This window comes from Fusarium musae, chromosome 1 (assembly GCF_019915245.1).
Source record: "Fusarium musae strain F31 chromosome 1, whole genome shotgun sequence".
Lineage (NCBI taxonomy): Eukaryota > Fungi > Ascomycota > Sordariomycetes > Hypocreales > Nectriaceae > Fusarium > Fusarium musae.
This window is the reverse complement of record NC_058387.1, coordinates 363,225-385,002: the sequence shown is the minus strand read 5'-3', so window position 1 is coordinate 385,002 and position 21,778 is coordinate 363,225. Positions and strand designations below refer to the sequence as shown.

General features: G+C 48.1%; 10 protein-coding genes across 10 annotated transcripts; 3 read left to right on the top strand and 7 right to left on the bottom strand.

Annotated features, from left to right (window-relative positions):
- Positions 1-1,240: 1,240 nt before the first annotated feature.
- J7337_000146 (uncharacterized protein) lies at positions 1,241-2,695 on the top strand (the record flags this gene model as incomplete). Its single annotated transcript, XM_044817910.1, has 5 exons — positions 1,241-1,274; positions 1,315-1,371; positions 1,434-1,633; positions 1,685-1,818; positions 1,867-2,695. 5 exons carry the CDS (start codon positions 1,241-1,243, stop codon positions 2,693-2,695), a joined length of 1,254 nt encoding a protein of 417 aa, XP_044685612.1.
- Positions 2,696-2,871: 176 nt separating this feature from the next.
- Positions 2,872-3,770, bottom strand: J7337_000145 (uncharacterized protein; the record flags this gene model as incomplete). Its single annotated transcript, XM_044817909.1, has 2 exons — positions 2,872-3,150; positions 3,504-3,770. 2 exons carry the CDS (start codon positions 3,768-3,770, stop codon positions 2,872-2,874), a joined length of 546 nt encoding a protein of 181 aa, XP_044685611.1.
- Positions 3,771-4,542: 772 nt separating this feature from the next.
- Positions 4,543-5,775, top strand: J7337_000144 (uncharacterized protein; the record flags this gene model as incomplete). The annotated part of the gene is made up of 4 exons (XM_044817908.1): positions 4,543-4,568; positions 4,615-4,749; positions 4,800-4,897; positions 4,946-5,775. The coding sequence occupies 4 exons, from the start codon at positions 4,543-4,545 to the stop codon at positions 5,773-5,775; spliced, it is 1,089 nt and encodes a 362-aa protein (XP_044685610.1).
- Positions 5,776-6,029: 254 nt separating this feature from the next.
- On the bottom strand, positions 6,030-7,040 carry J7337_000143 (uncharacterized protein; the record flags this gene model as incomplete). The annotated part of the gene is made up of 1 exon (XM_044817907.1): positions 6,030-7,040. The coding sequence occupies one exon, from the start codon at positions 7,038-7,040 to the stop codon at positions 6,030-6,032; it is 1,011 nt and encodes a 336-aa protein (XP_044685609.1).
- A 512-nt stretch (positions 7,041-7,552) lies between these two features.
- J7337_000142 (uncharacterized protein) lies at positions 7,553-8,524 on the bottom strand (the record flags this gene model as incomplete). The annotated part of the gene is made up of 1 exon (XM_044817906.1): positions 7,553-8,524. One exon carries the CDS (start codon positions 8,522-8,524, stop codon positions 7,553-7,555), a length of 972 nt encoding a protein of 323 aa, XP_044685608.1.
- A 2,189-nt stretch (positions 8,525-10,713) lies between these two features.
- On the top strand, positions 10,714-12,166 carry J7337_000141 (uncharacterized protein; the record flags this gene model as incomplete). The annotated part of the gene is made up of 2 exons (XM_044817905.1): positions 10,714-10,886; positions 10,930-12,166. The coding sequence occupies 2 exons, from the start codon at positions 10,714-10,716 to the stop codon at positions 12,164-12,166; spliced, it is 1,410 nt and encodes a 469-aa protein (XP_044685607.1).
- A 1,050-nt stretch (positions 12,167-13,216) lies between these two features.
- J7337_000140 (uncharacterized protein) lies at positions 13,217-15,462 on the bottom strand (the record flags this gene model as incomplete). The annotated part of the gene is made up of 2 exons (XM_044817904.1): positions 13,217-13,232; positions 13,334-15,462. The coding sequence occupies 2 exons, from the start codon at positions 15,460-15,462 to the stop codon at positions 13,217-13,219; spliced, it is 2,145 nt and encodes a 714-aa protein (XP_044685606.1).
- A 440-nt stretch (positions 15,463-15,902) lies between these two features.
- Positions 15,903-17,555, bottom strand: J7337_000139 (uncharacterized protein; the record flags this gene model as incomplete). The annotated part of the gene is made up of 1 exon (XM_044817903.1): positions 15,903-17,555. The coding sequence occupies one exon, from the start codon at positions 17,553-17,555 to the stop codon at positions 15,903-15,905; it is 1,653 nt and encodes a 550-aa protein (XP_044685605.1).
- A 578-nt stretch (positions 17,556-18,133) lies between these two features.
- Positions 18,134-18,440, bottom strand: J7337_000138 (uncharacterized protein; the record flags this gene model as incomplete). The annotated part of the gene is made up of 2 exons (XM_044817902.1): positions 18,134-18,214; positions 18,243-18,440. 2 exons carry the CDS (start codon positions 18,438-18,440, stop codon positions 18,134-18,136), a joined length of 279 nt encoding a protein of 92 aa, XP_044685604.1.
- A 913-nt stretch (positions 18,441-19,353) lies between these two features.
- Positions 19,354-21,079, bottom strand: J7337_000137 (uncharacterized protein; the record flags this gene model as incomplete). Its single annotated transcript, XM_044817901.1, has 3 exons — positions 19,354-20,096; positions 20,143-20,729; positions 20,778-21,079. The coding sequence occupies 3 exons, from the start codon at positions 21,077-21,079 to the stop codon at positions 19,354-19,356; spliced, it is 1,632 nt and encodes a 543-aa protein (XP_044685603.1).
- Positions 21,080-21,778: the final 699 nt, after the last annotated feature.

The window sequence follows — 21,778 nt, the reverse complement described above, 5'->3', positions numbered from 1 at the left end:
GAGTTTGTGGCCGCTGTTGAGGGACTGTGATGGCAATATCACATCCGGCGGCAACGTTAGATCTAACATGTTTTGCCGTCCACGAGCCAGTTCTCTAACTGTGGAACAACAGATATCTCGGTACCGTCAAACTTGCTGTCATGTTATGCTGGGTAAGCCAAAGGAGTCTTGGCGAGATAATAGGCGAGTTTCAGCAGGCTGGGTAGTGGCTACCTAGAGGAAACTAAAGATAGGGCTGGAGGATTGTTATATCTCGGTGCTAACACTGTATACCAGCAAAGCTGGGAGTATTCTGTGTGGTGTGTTTATTTCTTACCTATATCAGAAGATCATCATTCCATTTGTCATAGTGTGGTTTCTCATTTTTCTTCAATGTAATGATAAATGTGATGATAAAGTAAATGAACAGTTATTTCTTCAACCATGATAAATGGAATTACCTATTCATGTCTCTATAATTTTCCTGTATCTCTGACATGCTCCAAGCTACACCAACAGAATATGCGCGTATTCGTCAAATTATCCCAAAGAGGCTCCATCTTTCGAGGCTGATGTTACTGCAATACCCCTTTCAACGCATCCGGACATTTAGACGAGGTATTTCTCCACGCCCAACACCCCTGAAGCAACATCCCAGCATAAATCATACAAGTCAGGCCCTAACAGCAGGCCTTGGCCCAAACATCCCCACCTATCAGCAACCCTGTCTAGTGCTTATGACACACACGTAATATGGATCTCCTCCCTCCTCTCTTCCCAACTCCTCACCGAAACGGATAAGCAAAGATTAATAAACCATACACAAGCCATGGCCGGTCACGCCACTGACGAAACAAAGGGCAAAGGCAAAGTCCGACAGCGGCGCGCCCACACGCGAAGCCGCACTGGCTGCTCTGAGTGCCGAAGCCGCAGGGTGCGCTGTGGCGAGCAGCGTCCCACATGGTGAGATCCCAGCAAGAAGAGCCAGGCTAGGCTGTCTCGGGAGAAGAAAAGCTGACTGTGCAAAATTGGCAGTGAGAACTGCGTGAATAGTAAGAGGACCTGTGAATATCCGCCCGTCAAGATACCGCTGAGGGAGAGACGGGCGCTGGAGAAGGCTGGGGCGATTCAGCCTTGGGAGCATGTCCCCTGGGAGGCTCCGAGTTCTTCCAAGAGGCCTGAGGTGCCTAACACCCAGGCTCTGGTCCGCCAGCTTATTTTGTCGGGCTCCGGAACGACGCTGGACTGCATGGCCATTGACATGCCCCTCAAGTCACATGAACTCTTCAATTACTGTAGGTCTCATCATCCATAGCCAACATCAATTACTAACAGGCCTTTTGTCTATGGCGAAACCCTTGTCACATCTGTCACAAAGCATAACCAAGAGTGGTATGTCTAAAGCCCGTCCCACAACCAATGCTGACATTATAGCATGCCGTATACCATATCAGACCCCGAAGCCCTCCGCAATGCGATTTTGATGGCAGCTACTCATTTTACATTCAAAGTCGGCAGCCTCGAAGCATTTGAGCATACATTCCTCTTCCATCGCATTGAGACCGTGCGATTGGTAAAAAAATGGCTTGCCAGTGGAGATGTCAAGCTTTCAGCTGCCATCACCAAACAGATTGCTACCCTGGCATATACAGAGGTATGCAAATGAACTTCGGTCCTTGTTTCAGTTGTACTAAGTTATTTTCAGTTCTGTAGTGGTGATATGCAAATGGCAGCGAAACATTTAAATGTCATCTACGCTCTACCATGCCAGACAGCAGATCCGTCGAATGTCAATGGCAAGACCTGTGACCAAGAACTCTCTGATCGCTATTTTGTATTGTGAGCATTTGTCACTCAGACTAAAGCTGGCGTTCACTAACATCCCAGAACTTCCACCTTCATCCACGGCGTGCAGACCGTTCTTCATGGCATCCTCCGCGCTGAAGAGGCAACCGAAGAAAAGAACACCCTCTCAGTCTCTCATCCCATGCGCCTCATGCACAAATGGTACAAATCAGAAGGACAGTACCTACACTGCCTCAAACTCAAAGCCATACGCCTCTTCTCAACATTCTTCATACTACCTGACATCGGCGCAAGGCTCTCTGACGTCTACAAAGCGTCAATAGTGAATAGTCTTCGTCAAGTCAACGACGAATTCTACAACCTCACAGAAGCTCAAAAGATACACGATGACTTCTGGAGAACCGGTGCAGCTGCTCGAGTTTACGACGCAGTTCTTGAGTCGCACCAAACCTCAATTACACCTACCAATCATGAACATGAAGTGACTTCAGAAGCTGAGCAAAAGACTTCATGGTGCGGATTGGTCATCGCAGCAGAGTTATTCCTAGAACAAGTAGTTGTTCTCTGGCGCCCTTTCACAAAGGAGATATACCTCTGTAGCATGAGGATATTCCAACGCGATCTCACCTTTGCTCTTCAGAAGACAAATACGGTAGAGATTGCAGAGCTGTTGTTCTGGGAATCGCTTCTGGGATTGATGAGTCTTTATTTTCATGAGAAACTAGGGGATATGGAGCGAGAACCTGGTTTGAGGCCGTTTTTTGAGAGGATTGTAAAGGAACAGAGTCGAGATATGAAGTTAGAGAAGTGGGAGGACGCAAGGAGGGTGTTGTTGAATATTGCATGGCCCTTGGACTTTTCTGAGGATGACTATGTGAAAGGGATATGGGAGGTTGCAGTAGCTGACTAGTTGCTGAAGAAGAATTAATTATCATACCAAGTTGAACTTTTCTTTGAGTGGGACGGTGGTTGGTGATACGGATAAAAATTGTGCTGAAGCCGCTTTGCCATAGCATCGAGGTTATCCCGGGGTCCTATATCCCTCTGCAATCCTCGTGATTCAGCATGAGCTTTCATTAGCTCCGCCTATAATGCAGCTGGAAAGATAAACTCTCTTAACCTCACCATACCCATCCGGTCCCCTTCCATAGTTTCCGCCACCTCCTTATCAACCCAGCCCTTAGTATAGCCTCCACCGAAATCCGTGACCCACGCATTATTATCCTGACCTATCAAGACATTATCTGCCTTGACATCTCCCCAGACCATACCAGCGCCATGCAAGCCCGAGACAGCAGCCTCAATCTGTTCCATCCATCGTTGTTTCACTTCATGCGGAGGATTGTCTGGTTCCCCAGGAGTGATCTTAGTTGACAACGGACAACCCCGATGATCGATATAGGTTAACAAAACTCCAAGAATGAATTCATATTCATCTAATACAACGCCGTAAATGCGACATAGATTAAACTGTGAGTCCAACCCAGCTACCTGGATCATTTTATACGTCTCAAGTTCGCGTCTAGTCTGTACTCCAGAGTCGCTTGGCTTGAAGAAGCATTCGGTCCTACAGTTATCGATGAGAACCTTATTAGGCGGCTCGAAAAGCGCATCCTCGGGATTTTCGAAGCTTAAAGTTATTCCGGCGGGATCATAGAAGGCGGACCAAGTCTCCAAGTCATCCAGGAAGTCATCGTCAAAGCGTATAAATGATGGACGTACAGGGACTCCTCGACTGCGACCCGTCGAGGACATAGCTTTTCGTCGACGATATCTAGTTCAAAGACAAGAAACTCCGGAAATATATGCTTTTCTAGGGTGATTCTGATGTCTTTGGGGTCACATTCTGGTGGAGGCGCGAGTTCAAGTAGAAGAGGTTCAAACGGAGCCATGACCCATTTGTAGACGTCGGTATCATAGATGTCGCCGATGACCTCCTCGCGTGACTCGAGGACTTCGAGATATGGCATGTACTTCTTGGTCATGTTGGGAGAGTTAATGAAGTTAGTGGGTGAGACGGTGATGTAGAATACTCTTCCATTCCGGCGGACGGAGAATTGTGCATTGTGATTATCGCCCCTAACGTTGGTGAGAATACCTTCGATGCTGAATCTCGGCGTTGTAGCCATATCAAAAGTCAACACAGTAACTCAAGTAAGCGCAGAGGTGAAGGGCGCTGAAGTGGAGAGAGAGCGGTGAAATGCGGAGTTTGACATGTTACATTTCATTAGCGATTTACCTGACAACGGCTTCTATTATCCTGGCCAGGAGAGCCAAGAAACCCGACGACATCTATCCCGCTCTAAGTGATTATATCGGAATCAGTTTGGTCTAGAATTGGTGAGCCTTGGACCAGATGCTTTTTTTGACACCTCACTTCAAGGCCGGAAGTTCCTTTCTCTCTGAGGCCTGGGTCTAGAACACCATGCGATGTTCACTACAGTCACGCGACAGCTTTATACATTCAACTTGGCAAGCCAGCGCGAGAATGAACTTCTTTTGAGTTCACGCCTTACTGAATTAGTACTTTCAGATAACGAGTCTACCCCAGTTACTATCTAGGAAGCGGCTCGTATATGAATAGCTCCACTCTACTGAGATAGGCATGCGTCCGCGAAGTGACCAATCACAAATGACGAGTTACAATGCAGCGAAATGACTATCTATCACTTAAATTCACGCTGCCTAAGCTACAGGTCAAATATCACAATCTTCATAGTCTTCTCGAATGATACTTAAAATTACATAATTTCCAACATGACAAATACCGTTGTCGTTATCGGGTGAGATATTCAATCAGTAACTGAGACTTAAGCTAACGATCTCTAGTGCTGGTGTAATTGGCCTCACTTCAGCGTTGTTGCTGGCCAAAGAGGGTAACAAAGTCACTGTCGTTGGAAAACATATGCCCGGTGACTATGACGCCGAGTATGCCTCGCCATGGGCTGGAGCCAATGTCATCCCGTGAGTCAACTACTGACCACTCTGAAGGCTGGTATACTAACATTTTCAAGCTTATCGCCTAAAGACGCAAGTCGCTGGGAGCGACGAACGTGGATCGCTCTGAAGAAACTTGTCGAGGAGACCCCTGAAGCGGGCATTCATTTCCAGAGTAGGTTCTCGTAACAATTACGGAGACTGAACCAGCTAACATTAAAAGCAACACATGTCCTCCGTCGGAACAAAGACACAGAGTCCGCCAAATCAGGCTTCTCAGCCCATTTCTACGCCGAAAACCCATGGTTCAAAGAAATATTCAACGACTTCCGAAACAACCACCCATCCGAAGTAGCGACAGGCTACGACTCTGGTTTCCAATACCAAGGAGTCTGCATCAACACAGCCATCTATCTCCCCTGGCTTCTCGGCCAATGCCTCAAATACGGCGTCGTCGTAAAGCGCGCTATCCTAACTCACATCAACGAGGCCAAGTTTCTCAGCCACACGGGTGAAAAGGCTAATATCATCGTCAACGCCACTGGTCTTGGATCTCTTAAGCTCGGAGGCGTGCAAGATACAACCGTCGCACCAGCACGAGGTCAAATCGTCCTCGTTCGCAACGAAACACCTAAAAATCTACCGCTCTTCATGTGTTCTAGCGCCCTTGACGAAAGCGGTGAGGAGATCTACGCTATGCAACGAGCAGCTGGTGGCGGTACGGTAATTGGTGGGACGTATCAGATTGGGAATTGGGATACACAGCCTGATCCGAATACTGCGAATAGGATCATGCAGAGGATTGTAGACCTTTGCCCGGACATTGCTGGTGGAAAGGGGATTACGGGGCTGAGTGTTATCCGGCATGGTGTTGGGCTTAGACCTTATAGAAAGGGGGGTTTGAGGCTGGAGGAGGAGAGGTTGGACGATGAGACGTGGGTTATTCATAATTATGGGCATTCGGGATGGGGCTATATGGGGTCTTATGGGTGTGCTGAGGGGGTGGTTGAGCTTGTGGAGAAGGTCACCGATAAGACTCGGGCGAAGCTGTGAGGTCAACTCCGAACACTGTTATTCAGCATGTTATTTATAATACGTCACCTTTCTCATGAATTTCCTCCCCGTTCAACATCATTGGTGAGCATATATCTTTCAATTTCGAACCAGAATTAAAGACAGCCAAAAACATCATAAAACCGGTCGATTCTCATGCCGAAATTACACAAGACATCGCCTTTATCTCTCTAATCTATTAGAAATATAACTCATCGTCAAGATTGATAGTGTGGTATGTCATAATTCTCTATCTAAAGTAAAAACCCAGTGGGAAAAGGATCCTCCGGATCAAGATGCACATTCTTCTCACCCGTGATCCAAGCCCTTCCTTTGACAGTCGGCAGCACCGAATCCAGCTCCCCAACCTTGGTCGTCCCTCTAATCTTCCCCACAAACTCCGTGTTAATAATACTCCTAAACTTGACCGACTCTCCCTCCTCAATAAGACCCCTCGCATGCAGAATAGCAAGACGCGACGAACTCCCCGTTCCACAAGGACTCCTATCCAATCTTCCCGGCGTGACAACAACAGTGTGCTTGACAGTCTTGCCTTCTTGCCCGTCTTCCAAAGGCTCTGTGATGATGACGTTGTTGATACCGCAGATAGCTGGGTTTTCTGGGTGCGTGGGCATGCAGTTCGCCAAGACTGCTTGTTTCAATCTCTTGCCGAAATCGATGAGACGATCGGCATTGACTGTTTCCACTCGAAGACCCAGCGCTTCTGCTTTGACGAGGACGTACCACTGTCCTCCATATGCAATATCCACCACCACGGTTCCCAGCCCAGGAACGTCGATCTCTTTATCAAGAGCATAAACAAACGCTGGGACGTTATCAAAAGAAACGGATCTGCACTTCCCATTCTCACACTCTGCCGTCGCAACCACCAACCCCGCAGCTGTGTCCAACTTCACAATACTAACAGGCTCAACCATGGGCACAATACCCGTCTCAAGAAGAACAGTCGTCGTACAGACACAATTCGATCCAGACATGGGGACCCAATCTCCCGGCGCCATGATAAGAAAGCCAGCATCTGCATCAGGTCGGCACGGCGGGACGATTAAATTAACGCTCATCTCCAAGCGTCCTCTAGGTTCTTGTAGGAGTAGTTTTCGAAGATCATCCCGCTCAGCCATGTAGTATGTGAGCTTATCGTGCATTGTTTTGGCTGGCACGTCGAGGACGCCGCCGATGATGACATCGCCGACTTCGCCTTCTGCGTGGCATGTGACGATTGAGATGACCCGTTTTGAGCGCATGATGAATTATGTGAGAATAATTATGATTGAGGTATTGATCTTTGAGTGAGATTGAAAGGGGGGTTCAATTGGTGTGCTTTTATCTATAGTCTTTACTTGATTGGCGTCTTTTTGAAAGGGTTCGACTGATTTGGGCGAGGGGCGGAAAACTACCCATTTTAGAACGCCCGTCTTGAACACGGCTAGAGATCCCGAGCAGCCACGCAAAACGGGAAGTCTTGTATGGATTGATACGAATGGCTTAAACTGTAAGATAAGAGACCAGGTGTTCCATAATATCCAATGGCAGCTCATACTCACATTACTAGCTGCAGGACCGCCACTTCATAAGGTTATTTCAACCCCAACCCCAGCTCGAGAACAACCAGCATTGTACGAGATGGAATGTTGATTAAGAAAGACTCAGGTTTATTCACATGTAACTATGTACAAGCCATGAAAAATATGTTGCCCCAGCCAATAAAACTCGACTAGAGCTAGTAGCTTGATAAGCCCAACTCACAAACCACCATCTAAGCACGAACAACACGAGCCTTGGACTTCCATCCCCAAGCCGAAACATCCCGCTTGTTCATAACAGCCACGCTCTCATTGTAATCACTAGTGCCATTCTCCGGATCAGCATCTTTAGCCTCACAAGTCGGTCCCGCATCAGGCGCCCCAAGCGCTCCCTCAACAGCACTAAACTTCTGCTTCTCCATAGTAGTAGCAACCATATTCTTAGCCGCCTCCTCAGTCCAGCCATTGATGAAATCACCATGCGAGCAGAACGCATTTCCGCACGCAAGCTTGAACGGCGCCTCGCCGCTCCACCCGTTGGGGAGCACCTTGCGCAGATCGTAGCGGATGCTGAAGCGCAGCTGGGGCATGGACTTGCTGCCCTCAGGACACCAGTTTGCGGTGCCGTAGTCGCGTGACTTGTAGGCTGTTTCGAGGGTCTGTTCGTTGACACACTGCGGGAAGTAGAGGAGTTGTTGGAGGTGGGTTGCGCAGGTTGAGGTTGGGAAGCCGTTTGCGCCGAGGGGGATGGGCTCGCTTTCGCAAGTCCACTCCGCTTTGGCGTCGGCTGGCATATCAGCTTGAGTCTGGGCATTGGCATCGCCCGCGACCATCTTCAAGTTCTGAGGAATGGGTACCTCAGCGGGTGTTTCGCCAAGGTTGTAGTACGCGCTGAAGCGCATAACAGGAATAGGTTCGTAGTTCGTCCCATCAGCGGTGTAGAGCGGCGTAGGAATCCAGTAGACCGAGAGATCGTTGGGGTTCTCGGCGTTGGTGCAGCCCTTTTGCAGTTCCGCGCTCGTCTTGGTGTTGACGGTGACGGCATCGGAGCCAAAGAACGAGTGGAGATGAGACTTGCTGTACTCGCCGGGAAAGACAATGGGATCGATGTTCTTGAGCATAAAGGGGGAGGCAACATTGACCTGGGTGTAAGCCTGAGCGGCGCCGACAAGAAGACCGGCAGCGAAAAGAATGGAGGAAGACATCTTGCGTCTAGCAGATTATAAAAGAATCAGATAAAGATAAATACAAGTGAAATGTAGTGACAGTCAATGTCTAGCGAATGAAAAAATGAACGAGTGTAGTTTGAACTGAAGAACAGATGCACAGATCATGACGAACTCCTCACTTTAATAGCAAACCTGCCAACGCCAAGATATCATCTAGCATTTTTAAAAAGAAACATCCCGCGTGCCCCCGCCAGTGTTTCGTTGAGATATTGTTATGCTTAACAGAGATGAAAAGGCTTGGAATATTATTAGCGGAAGAACTCACACCTATAACAAGGAGTTGAATGCAATTGGTCGATTGAATGGCGCTTGGAAACATTAGAAACGTTGGGCCTTGTAATGTCCGTTTTGAAACAGGGAGAGCTTCTGTATTTGGGTGTTGCCGTGTTTCAGTGTTAGGGCGGTGGTGCTAAGCGACGGTGGCTTTCGGAGCTGAGGCTTGGCTGGTTCTTATACGCGGATAGTTCTATGATTGCTTTTGGAGGCTGCTTACCCTGTGGCTTCGGCTTTTGAGGTAAGATTTGGAAAATGCGGATGCGGCTATAAAAAGGCACGAAACCCCCCCTCAACGCATTCGAAGCCGTGTTGACCTCTGTATCACCAGAGTCTAAACTTTCTTACGCAGGTTACAGATAATTGTTTCTGTATTGGACAAAGAGCACATCGCCCTTGTTTGGTGCTAGTATATGTTTTTTACCTTCGTGCTGGAACTGAAGCGTTCCTAAACTCTCGACCCAGTCGCAGCTCTGGCATCAGCGCCTTGTGGAGATGAAGCAATCTTTGAATGGTTGTTAAGCTCTTCAAGTTCGTGTTTTTTACCCAACGTTGAGTAGCAAGCAACCGTTTTATACGGCAAGCCCAGACTTGGCACCGTTGGCCCTTTGTCAAGGCGTCCCGATAAGCGAGGTCAACTGACTCGCGCATCTGCCATCTCCAACGGCCTCAAGCTGTGACTTCACTGACGCAATCAATAAATCGGCAGAACATGTGAAACTGTCCGAAAAGCCAATCGCAACATTCGTGATATGCCATTCCCTCAGTAATCGCTTGTGTTTGGAAGCATTTCTATAATGGTGGGTCGTCAGTTTTAAAAGTTCTCCAGTATTCCACCTTTTTAAGATTAAGGTAAGGAAAAAGCTTACGCGCCATCCTTATCTGATGTGAGAGACAGATTGCTATTCCCGGCCCGGTTTTAGATGAAACACCTTGTGAAACTTGGACATTGTGAACTTATATACAGAGTATACCGCCTTATACCGTAGTTATGAAATTGATAGAGTTATGCATCTGCACTGAAAGTCATATCATGGAATGGGATGACAGACGATGTGATGAGTGTCCCAAAAAGGATGCATCCTTCGAACCGAGCGAGATGTCAGACTGTGATTGTGATTGTGCTCATGAACCTGCATTTCGGCTAATGCTGACAGGTACCCTTCAGGCAAACATTTCCGAGTTGTGAGCAAGTGATGGTGTGAAGCTCAGCGCTCTCTACGAATGATAACTTACAGCCAACATCATATCATAATCAAGGACCAATCCAAAGTCCCCTCATCCCAAGCATCTCCAGGCCACCCCTGTCCAAAGACGTTGGCAAAAGCTTCAAAAGTCTTTTTATGGACCTCTAACATGACGAATCTCCTGATGATCTGCACCCCCATCCATGCTGCAGACGGTTGCATCTTTCATATCGTCTCCACATATCACTTCATCAGCAGTAACCTTTTCATTCCCACAATGCAATCAGGAGATATTTCCCTCAAACTCGAAGCTGTCCTGAAGATCATCTTTTCTAGCTCGCACCTAAATCATAGATATTGTGTTCCACTTGGTTCAAAAGTAATAAACTTTATCGGAGGATATTCGTACCTGTAGGGCTGGTCCCGGGATTTGCAACTTCTGACACCGGCATCTAAGAAACTAGGGGTCTCGCCAAGCCTAGGAACACTTAAGCTGAAATATGGTGGGTGCTTTCATGAATATCTGTTCAACCAACAGGTCGTAAGCACAGCCCGGTCCGCGAATCCTTTGAGATGACGGGACATGGATATTCAGGAGTTTCCGCGGGCCACTTTATCCAGTTTTCCTTAACGGTGACAGTATATCTCCCCAGGCTTTGACTGTGATGTTCTCTTGTTCTCCTTCTTCCCCTTCCTCACGCGATCATGGCTGTCGCGGCAAGTTTACCGTCGCGCCCTGCGCTGAGAGTCGGGATCGTCACCGCACTGGGTATTTTCTTCTTTGTCGTTCTTTTCACTTTTTATTCTGATACTGTACGATCACCTGTTGAGTTTGCGCATCGAAAGGCACAACAGTACTGTGACTCGTCGCACACGACGTGAGTGTTCCATCTGCCCTGTTGATCTTGGCTAACTGTATAGAATCATTCATTCTTTTACACCGACGCCTACACCGGTATCGACTGTCACTCCTGAGCCTACACCAGAAACAATACGTAATTGTGAAGACCCGTATCGTCGACCGGGATACCTTTATATACCCAAAGAGCCGAAAGCGTATAGAGATACACAATGGATTCCTTTCACTGAGGATTACCTTAATTCGGAACCACCCGAGTACGCCGCTTACCCACCGAAGCACGAGATTGTCTTCAATGATACTGCTGTTGAGCCAGAGTATCTCAATGCCCCCGGTAATCCACAACAATGGATGCGCATGGCTGTCGTTGAGAGTCGACGCCGTCGCAAAGCAGCAGAAGCTACTGTCCCACCGACGAGGAACACAACAGTCAATGACTTTGTCAACATGAAAGACGACAATGGCCTCGGCTGGCTATGGGGTCGCCGCGTCGTCATGTTCGGAGATTCCGTCGATCGCTACATGACACAATTCTTCTGCGAAGAGTTCGACAGCAAGATGTATCTCCCCATCCAAGACAAATCAGGCCGCCAAGCCAAAGGCATCTGCGAAGTCCCCGCCTTCAACCTCACCCTCGTGTACCTCCACTCCGTCGGCTCCTTCACCTACCGCCCCGACTGGTGGTGGATCGAAAACCTCAAGAACGTCGCCTGGGAAGAACGCTGGAACATCTTCTGGAAGCCCCACGAAGCACCCATCCAAGGCCCCTCCGGTCGCCCCGATCTAATCATCTGGCAGAACGGTCTCTGGGATCAGCGGGCTTTCTGGGAGGGTGGCGCGGCGATGCATGATGAGGGTGATAAGCCGATGACTTTGAAAAATAGGCAGATGGCTTGGGAGGAGGTCCGTTTTGTGACTGCGCGTATAAAGACGATTGCGAAGCGGCTTAATGATGAGTTTGGGGATGATATTCCGATTATGTTTAGGGCGTTGACGGTTCATAGGGAAAGTGGTATGGGCGATGCTATAATGATGGAAATGGATCGTTTGGGCAGGGCTGTGGCGGAACAGGCCGGCCATGAGATGTTTGAGTGGGCCAGGTTGATTCATCTTCTTGGCAGCCTATATCAAGACGGCCTGCATCCTGGGAAGGGACCGGCCAGCTGGCTTTGGGGGAATATGGTCTTGGAGTACCTCGCGAGATCTGCTGGGTCTGAGGTGGGTGGCGAGGCTAGATCGCCTTACTTTGGCGGATGGAATGCCTGTCATAAAGACTTATCTGGCTGGGGAGGGAGATAAAGAGCTTAATTCTCATTGAAAAATTTCGCCAATTCTACTCAAGCTTTCAACTACCATACAAACTTGAGATTAGAGTCCGGGAATACTTCACTTTGGCGTTTTGCTCTCAGTGTTTCAAAAGCATACATATGCCCGCTAGCTGCCTCACGAATTCGCTTAGTGACTCTGAAATTCATACCTCGTTTGTTGAACAGCGCAGCAAAAGCTTCAGGGCCATCTTCGATTGCTTTTATCGCCATAACTTCTGGAACGTCCTTCTCTGCTTTTTGTTTCATTATCATGTAACGGGCCTTACCAGCCCTGGCGATGAGTCTTATTTTGTCTGTAACTTGTAGCTTTTCCTTCTGTTGCTCAAGAATGGTCTTTGCAACAAACTCATGATGCTTCCTTTGCTCTTTGTTTCGGCGCCCGACTAACCCGCTGATGTCCATTTTCCCGATGAATGACCCCCCTTGGTTAAGTAAACTCTCGATAAGCGACGTCCGGATGAGTGAGCTCTCTACATCTCCATTCAGAATTTCAATGGCGGAGATTACACGAGCTTCTGTGATCTCAAACTCAAATGGCGACCCTGGGAAGAGACATGACAGTGTTTCGATCCCTGCTTTAACAGCCTGTACGTATACTCTTTTCGTTATATTGAAAGGCTTTGTACAGCTTCTGAGTATGCACTCAAGCGTGTCCAAGCCGTTGTCAATTGCTTTGATAAAAAGATCTTCGTCCAGCTCGACCGAGGTCTCCATAGCGACTAAATATAACTGAAGAAGATCTGACCCAGCCACAATGCCATCACTAATGAGTTCTTTTGTTATCATTACTGGATTTCCGCATTCATCGAGGATGTGGCACCCTTTGGCAGTTGCTTCTAGGGAGAGATTTTCAAATATATCGATTGGATGTTGAGCTTCCTTCAGAATAAATTGCAGGACATCTCGATGACAAAACATTGCCTTCTTCACCATCTCTTGTGATATTTTGACAGGAGATTCGCAATTGTCGAAAAATGCTCGGCAAGTCGGCAATCCTCTTTGAATCGCACATAAAATAGCTTCAACCCTCAACTTTTCTGGTTTAGAAGAAGATGTAATGAGTCGTTCCAGGATTTGTGGCCGGTAGTCCATAGCTTGAGCGACTAAGTCCGGCATTTGGCGAATCACAAAGTCAGACCTCTGTAGCAGGATCTCAAATACATCGGGGAATCTCTTGAGGCACTGCAACCCTACATCTGAAGAGACCCGGAATGGAGTTTCACTCTTGTCTAGAACTAGATTTGTGAAATAAGTTCCATGTCGCATGACATTGAAGAGATGCTCTTGACCGATGTTGGCTACCAAGCCCTGTCGGAGTAGACACTGTTCTAGCAGATCTGTTCTTCGCGTGCCTTTAAGCTTCTTCTGGAGTTGGTCCCTGGAGATATATGGGAGTTTTTGCTGAAATTCTTGAATACTGGATGCCGGGGTCTCAACAGCCGGCCACTTCTCGCCAACAATGTAAGCATACAATTCCTGCATCAACATTTGCTCGTCCTTTGCGTAATCAGATCGGATTCCACTTTCTTGCATGTCGACCGCCATTCCAAGTAATGCATAAACTCTGTCTCTTGGGTCTGTGGCCTGACATCCCCTGAATTTGTACAGCAAGCCGCAAAGGTTTCGATTTTGATCCCGTGAAGTCGGCGATGTCACTGGATGGGGCATGATATCCAGAACAGCTTGACACTGTTGACTGACCTTGACATCCATAACCCTTGGAAGCAAGGCGAAAATCCAACTCTGAATTTCGCCCAGGTTACATGACACGACGGCTCTTTTCGCATTTGCCACTTCCTGCAGGATCCAGACTCTTGAAAACCAGGATTTTCCCATGAAGCTTTGGAGACCATCCACCAACTCTTTGCGGCAAGATGGTACGAGGCTCGCTTCAACTTGTTCCCACAGGGACCTCCATCGGGGATCTTCGCGTGGCCATTTTCGAGGAATGCCTGGCATTTCCGCAAGTTTCGCTTCGAGGATGGTGACAGCAGATTTCAGCTTTGTGGCATTGCCACTCAGATAGCCAAGCCAGACGACCACTTTGTCAGCTTTCCCATAAATCTCTCTCATATGGTCGACTTGATGACCGCGCTCCTTGATATTTGTCTGGTCGATGCAGAGAGCATCTACCCAGAGCATCCGGTCCTCGTCAGGTTTCCTCAAGTGCCAGAGAGCTTCGTGCAAGCTTTCAGTGATTGACAATATCTTTTTGTCTACTATGATCTCATGAAGCGTACTCTGACTTCCCCAGGTATAAGACAGTGATTCATAAGGGATGATATCGTTTAGATACGCTTGCCAAAGTTGGCATCGCAATTGAGATTGAACGCCCTTTTCAAGGAGTACCAATCGAAATCCAGCAGTCTCCAAATCAAATGCCTCGTATTGAAATCGATCTATAAAGGCATGCTCGTGTTCCAGTTGGGTGGTATTGATCTGATTAGGGACAAACATAGCATAAATGACTGTGGCTATTTTGATTTGACGTAGCGCAGAGTCATTCAGCTTTAGAGCATAGGGATCTGTAGAGCTAAGTATACCGCAGACCGTCAATATTGGAAATCTTGATTTGATACTGGCACCGGCCCGTTCGAAGCATATGATCTTATTATCGCATCCGACTCTGTTGGCCAAATCACGATCAGATAGGAGATGAGTAGATGATGCTACTTTGCCCTTTAAAATTTTGTTGGCTTTATCGGTATTTCTTTCCGCCGGCTGCTGATCATTGGCGCAGGCAAGCTCTGCTCGAGATGATTGATGTTGCAGATATTGGTCCCAGCTCTGACGACCCTCCGGAGATTGGATAGTGTTGATGACAGATTTGATATATGAGGACGGGTGGCTCATTTCAAACGTCGTTGAGATGCGATTCGAAGCAATTGTCTCACTCACGTCGAACTGAACTTGTCCAGGTTGAAAACCTTGTGGAAATGCCACGACGATATCGCCTGGTTTGGCAAGGCTCCCTTCGGGTGCTGTAGCATCGACTCCAATCAGAAAGCCAGCTCGAATGGAAGGGAAAGCTTCAAGTAAATCGTCGACAGTGTCTTTGACAAAGACAGAGACATTGGTCATGTCCTTGGCCTTTCCGACCAGGACTACATCATGAGGGCCAACCTGTCCAAGTGAGCATGCAGCTCCCGAGCTTGGCAACTGATATTCTGGCTCCCGTCCGTCCAATAAGGCTCTGGCCGTCTCGTAGTCCTCAGGCGACGGCGCCACGATTGCGATATGGCAATTGTTCAAGTTTGACTTATCCATGACCGGCGGGTGAAGACAGTTCATGCAACTAGAAACATTAATAGGCTGAAATTGAAAGAGCTGGAAGGAATTGGAGATTTGAAAGGAAGTAAAATTTCATGGAGCGCATCATTCATTGAATGTCAGACTTAAGATGCCCAGTGAGGCTTTATGCCACGTCAGAGCTGCATTGGGGCTTGGCAAGCCACCATGTCTGTGCAGACAGGAGCCTATCAATCGACAGACACAGCCTACATGAGTGTCTCACAAAAAGGAAATTACAATCAAAGTGGAAATACATTACGGCAATGCCTTCATCTCCGTCACATCAGGTATGCTTGATTGATAAAAGAGACAATTCTATTACATAAATCAAAAACTTGTCTACCTAAACTGCTCATTGCCTCACGGAAAGACCAATACTTCTGAAGCAATGTTTCCCATCTAACTTCCTGCCCCGCCTAAGGGAATCTAGGGACAATACCCCTTGTGACATAAAGATCGATCCAGCGCTCGCTGACAACCTTTTCAATCTCCCTGTAGCTCTGGCCATGGATCCATTCTGGCAACCTCCAGTCGTCGCAGATCATCAAGGGATGATCCCCATCCTCATCTTCCCCCTTTACCTCACAAGGCGGTAGGCGATCTTCGCGGTGAACCACGCGTGTCCACTCGCGATCCATCCACCGCCCATCAACTCCCCTCGCAACCCCCTTGCTTCCCCAGGGACGGTTGAGCATAGGTCTGGTGTGGCTGTTTTGCAACTGATAGTTATGGTACATTTCATACGGGTTCCACTCACGATCAATGATGAAACGGTGATATCGATGGGCATCGTCCCAGGTGTCAATATCTCCCTCTCCTGAGGTCCAATTGTCGACCGTATACACATCCCAGTCAATCGTGTAAGGTCGGAGTGCCTTGACAAGCGTGTCCCAACAGCACTGAGCGTCCCAGTCGGTGACTTCGGTTATGCTACTAGTCTTTGTTGGAGTAGACATAGATCGCATGGCTTCCACAATGCTTCCTAGCATCTCCTCCTCAATCTGGTTGAGAATCCCATACTTGGCAAGGATCTTGATCTTCTGCTCCAAGATATCTGAAGCCTCGCCACGGTACTGTTCTGCCCAGTTCGTCGAAGGGTCCATAAGGTCCAGAAAAAGACCCCATGCTGTTTCTAACAAATTTGTGAACTTCCACCACTGCTGGCCTTGGGTGAAAACTAGGCTGGTCCATGTGTAGTCGTATACGAACTTATGTTTTCCCGCCCAGGATTCCATGAAAACAGGGGGCACGACATGAATAGACGAAAAGTCGACGCGGCGGCGAATATAATCCTGCATGATGACCTCAATAAAATAGGGCGGGCAGTGAGAACGTAAGGCCTCATCCAATGGTTTCCTGACGAGGCCCGGGGAAAGTCTATCCCTTTCATCCAAGTGCCAATAAGTATCCAAATTCATGGCGAAAGGAAGTGAGTAGCCGTAGCTCTGTACCAATTTAATCATCTGGCATATGCCTTCTGTGTAGGTCCGATCAGGACTCTTGCTCAGCATAGTGATCAGAAATTCGGGGAAATGATCGCAATGCGTGTTTGCCTCGTACCACGCCTGGTCTTTCTGCTCCTTCATGTCAAACCTCCTTTCCAAGAGCCACTTCAAGGCATTGATTCCTTTTTCAATGGGGACTTTGCCCAAGTACACACTCTCCAGTAGCTCGTCGATAGGCCTGTGGTGGGTATGTCGGCGCTCAGAGATGCATTGACAACCGTCAGATTCAGGCAGTTCCCATGTCGTATCAGGCACAGCTCCAGATTGGGCGCATCGATCCATCGCCTTGACATTAGCGCTTCTAAGTGCCTGACGGAACGGGCCGCAGTTATCCCCAAGATAGTAAAGTTGAAGATACACTTGGCTGAGAAGAGGGCTGAGCAAGCATAACCCCTTGAACTCCTCCGCTGAGATGGTGTCTTGGTCTTTTCCGGGTTCACCTGAAATCTGTAGAAGGATTTCAGTAGGGAGAAGGTCCAGTGTGACTGGCTGAGGCTTCCGGGAGGTCTCCGTATTAGGAGATAGGGACTCGGGATTTTGATCAGGGATTTTTTCGGAAGACATGGTGTAGGTTTCTGTTGTGTTGGTTGGTTTTTGTTGTGTGTGCTGGTATTTTTTGTCGCGTTTGATAACTGAGTTCGTTCTTCAGGATGATGAATCCAAAGCCTACGAGTCGAATAGATCACTACTTATACATGGACTGAACAAACGCCAAATCTTTCACGTTCTGGTTGAGGTCCTGTTACATCTGAACATTTCTTTCAGCGTTCATTTCACTGAATGGACAAAGAATCACACAAGTATTGCTCTGTTCAATGTATCAGGGACTTTGTGAACAAGCAGTCAACGAACAAAAGCGTTGACCGAACACCCCATTTAGACCGTTTCTTGATGAATCTCGAAAAGTGAGTATAGAGCATATACGGGACACTTGCACAACCTCTCCATCAACAAAGCAAGTGTCCATCCTTGTTAGACACATACTCATGTGCCACAGCCGCTTCTATCAGTCTCAGTCAGCAATAGTCTCGCAACAACTATGCGGAGTATCAACTTACCAAGAGGGACAGCGACCTTTTCACTCTGCCCCTCACAAGTACATCTGATCCAGTACTCCGCACCGCCATACCACGGATCAGGCGCTACGAACATCTCACACCCGTGACAGCTTTCAGCGAAGTTTCCATGATAAGTTGGCTAGCAAACTGCTCAGCTTTTATGAACTGAAACACTTTCACGAGCACGACTTACTGTAATAGTGGTGCCGTCGTAGCCGAAACAGTCGTTGAGGTCCAGCTCGGAGGGGATGTAGCCTGAGTTATCGCGAGGCTGGCATTTGCCCGATAGTGTGTTTGTTTCGGAGTTGAAGGCGATGTCTATACAGGTTCTGTCGATCTGAGCGAATGCAGTACCCAGGAGGGTCATTAGAACTGTGGCTACTTTGGTCATTTTGTGCTGTGTCACTGGCTGAGTATGGTATCTTTGTTGCAATAACGTGACTTACTGCCGGACTTGGCGGGGTATATATGCCTTTATGTTAGAGTTCAAAGAGGGGCCATGCTTTGATCCTACCACTCGGTTAAATGAGCTCTGATCCTGACTGCTTCAGCTATAACATGTGAATCCTTCGCTCGTGTTTAGCGTGAGAAACATATGACCTGAGGGCGAGTTGGTGTTGAGATACTGAACCCCAATAGGCTCCTCAGTGATCTCTTCCGTGATGAGTAATACCTACTTGACAACTAAGGTAATATCGGAGCTTCAATGCATTACTTACCTGCCCAAATCAGCTCAAGCTGCATATCTCACTGATCCTCCGGGAATAATCCTTCGGAAAGTTTCTTTCTCCGGATTATGTTACCCGCAAGCTGAACCCTGGGCAGTGATAGATGCCATAAAGAGTGTGAGAGGGTTCATGTTGGACGGCTGTTTTCTAATGTGACGCGGAATCCCGTCTTCCACAACTCAACCCTTGCAAAGACAGGGATTCGTTGATTTACTGCGTAGTATAGTTAGGGGAAACTCTTTTTTTTTTTTTTCCCGGGTCTCGACTCGAGAGTTTTCAACCCCCTGCCAGACTGAAGGGGGCTCGCTGTCGGCCACAACCGTTACGATAGCTTGGCAGCATCCCTCACTAACCAATGGATGAACTATGGAAAATCAGGCCAAAAGGCAAGTTCCTCAAGTTTTAAGATATTAAAGTAATATACGGCATGTTGGGCAGTTTCAACTTAATGTGTAATATTTAAATACTAAAAGGCCCCTAAGTTTTCACAGTTTGTTACCATTTCTTCAAACTTACTCACCCCTATCATCGCGCGCAATTGACCATCATCATTATATCTCAATGCTCATGCAACGTTTACTTCTCGGTTGTAGCAACTGAATGCCGAGCATCCTCCTCATGTGCAGCACCAAGCTTGGCCTCAACATCACCCTTCTCCGCCTTGGTGGTAAGATGAGTAGCGACGTGAGTCTTCCAAGCTGGAGTGCCGATGTACTTGATACCATTAGGATCCTCAAACATGTCCGCGGTCTCCTCAAGAGTCTTTCCAGCTGTCTCGGGGAACATGAAGAAGACGTGGATGAACATTGCAACATTGAAGACACCAAAAATGATGTAGCTCTTCCAGGTGATGTTCTCAAAAGCAACAGGGGTGAAGAGTCCAAGGGCAGTGTTGAAGGCCCAGTTGGATGATGTAGCGAACGCGACACCCTTTCCTCGAAGACGAAGAGGGAAGAGTTCGGGGGGGTATGTCCATGAGGCTGGGCCCCAGGTTGGTGCGTAAGAGGCGACGAAGAGATATGTGCAGGCGATGAGGCCCTTTGCAGCACTTCCACCAACACTCATGGATACTTGGGGGGAGTCACGCTCGTCTTTAGGGATCTCAGTGCCATGAGCAGCCAAAATACCGGCGTTGGCAAACATCCACGTGCACATGAGAGTAGCGCCGATGAGGAACGTGGGACGGCGTCCCCATTTATCCATCCACAGAAGAGCGGGGATGGTCATCAATACGTTGATGATGTACTGGATAGATGACGCGAGAAGGTTGGCGTTGCCCTTGTATCCTGCCATTGAAAAGACATAAGAGATGTAGTACACTGGACGTGTTAGCACCAAATCTGCAAATCAGTGAAGAAGACTTACTCATGACGTTCATGCCAGTAAGTTGAGACCAAATCTGAGTAAAGATACCAATGACAGTCCTGTTGATCATGTTGGGCTTGAACAGATCAAGGTACGTAACATCAGCAATCGAGGCTTCAAAGGCACACATATCCTTAATATCCTGCAACTCCAGCGCCACAAACGGATGATCAGGATCCCCATGCCCATGCACAAGCGTAAGCACACCATGACACTCATCCCACCTATCCTTCCTCGCCAGCCAGCGCGGAGACTCGGGCAGCAACATCATCATGAAGAAAAGGAACACGCCCGGCACCATCTGAAGACCCCACGGCACACGGAACGCAGCGGTGGAGTAGTCGGAGGAGTGACGGCCGCCGATCATGGCGCACCCGTAGGAGATGTAGTACATTATCAGGATACCCCATGTTATGGCCCATTGCTGCATGCCGATGAAGCGGCCGCGCTTGGAAGGGGGGGAGATCTCGGCGATGTAGACGGGGACTTGGGCGGATTCGATTCCGACTGCGAAGCCGTTTATTATACGGCCGACGACGAGCATGCCGATATTTTGAGAGGCACAGGAGATGATAGACCCGATTATCCTGTCACTGTTAGTATGTAATCTTGATACCAGACAGGACGTGGCTTACCAGATGATACAGCCAACCATGATGGAATACTTCCGTCCAAGACGATCACTGAGAATGCCTGATACCAAAGCACCAAGCCACGAACCAGCAGCCATACTCGCCGTTATACCACCCTGGTTCAGCGAGGTAGGTCCACTGCAATCCTCATCATCATCAAATGGCGGTCCCTTGGGACCCTGGTTAAAATAACATTTATAAGAATTCTCGCCCAATTGAGCAGAGATAGAAGAAATGTCAAAGCCGAAGAGTGCACCGCCTACGACGGAGACACCGGCGATCACGTAGATGTTGCCAATAGGCATGTTGTAGTTGAACCAGTAGCGATTGAGCAGTAGTCGAACCAGTTTACAAGTGATTGAGCTATAAGGCGAACAGTGCAACTAGAGCGGGGGATGGGTTTTATAGCTGTTATGCTGGTTACACGATGGCCTCGGGGTAATGTGTCCCGTTAATGTGGACGCAGAAGGATTCACTTTCTCCTACGGTTACATACACTGAGCTCCTGATGCTGGAGATCCTTGCTGTTGGGAGCTTCTCCACTGGGCACGGGGATGATGTTCTGGGGTTGATGGAGGTGGGTAGGACATGGAATCGTTTGTGATATGACGTACTGTTAAATCCTTCGAGCTTTTGGGTGTCAGTGAATTATCATGCTACCACCTACTGCTTCATTGCTGCTGATCTCAATCTAGGTTTCTGAATGCCTTACAGCTTCAATGCTGAGGTTCATTACACTGAGATATAACGATAAAGTCAAAACTAACTCGATCCCCATATTCTCCATCTCCATACGAAAAACCATGATCCCCAAAGATCACCACTTTCAGTGGACCTCTCATCCGTGACGTTACATCTTTACCACCGAGCATTTGGCCGTTCTTTTCTCACTCTCCATTCGGCAATGTGCTGCCGTGTGGTGTCATTGTCGATCATGTCACTTGGGATCAAGAAAATATCCCGTAGAGCATGGATCTTGAGCGCGTAAATTGCTTAAAACCGGT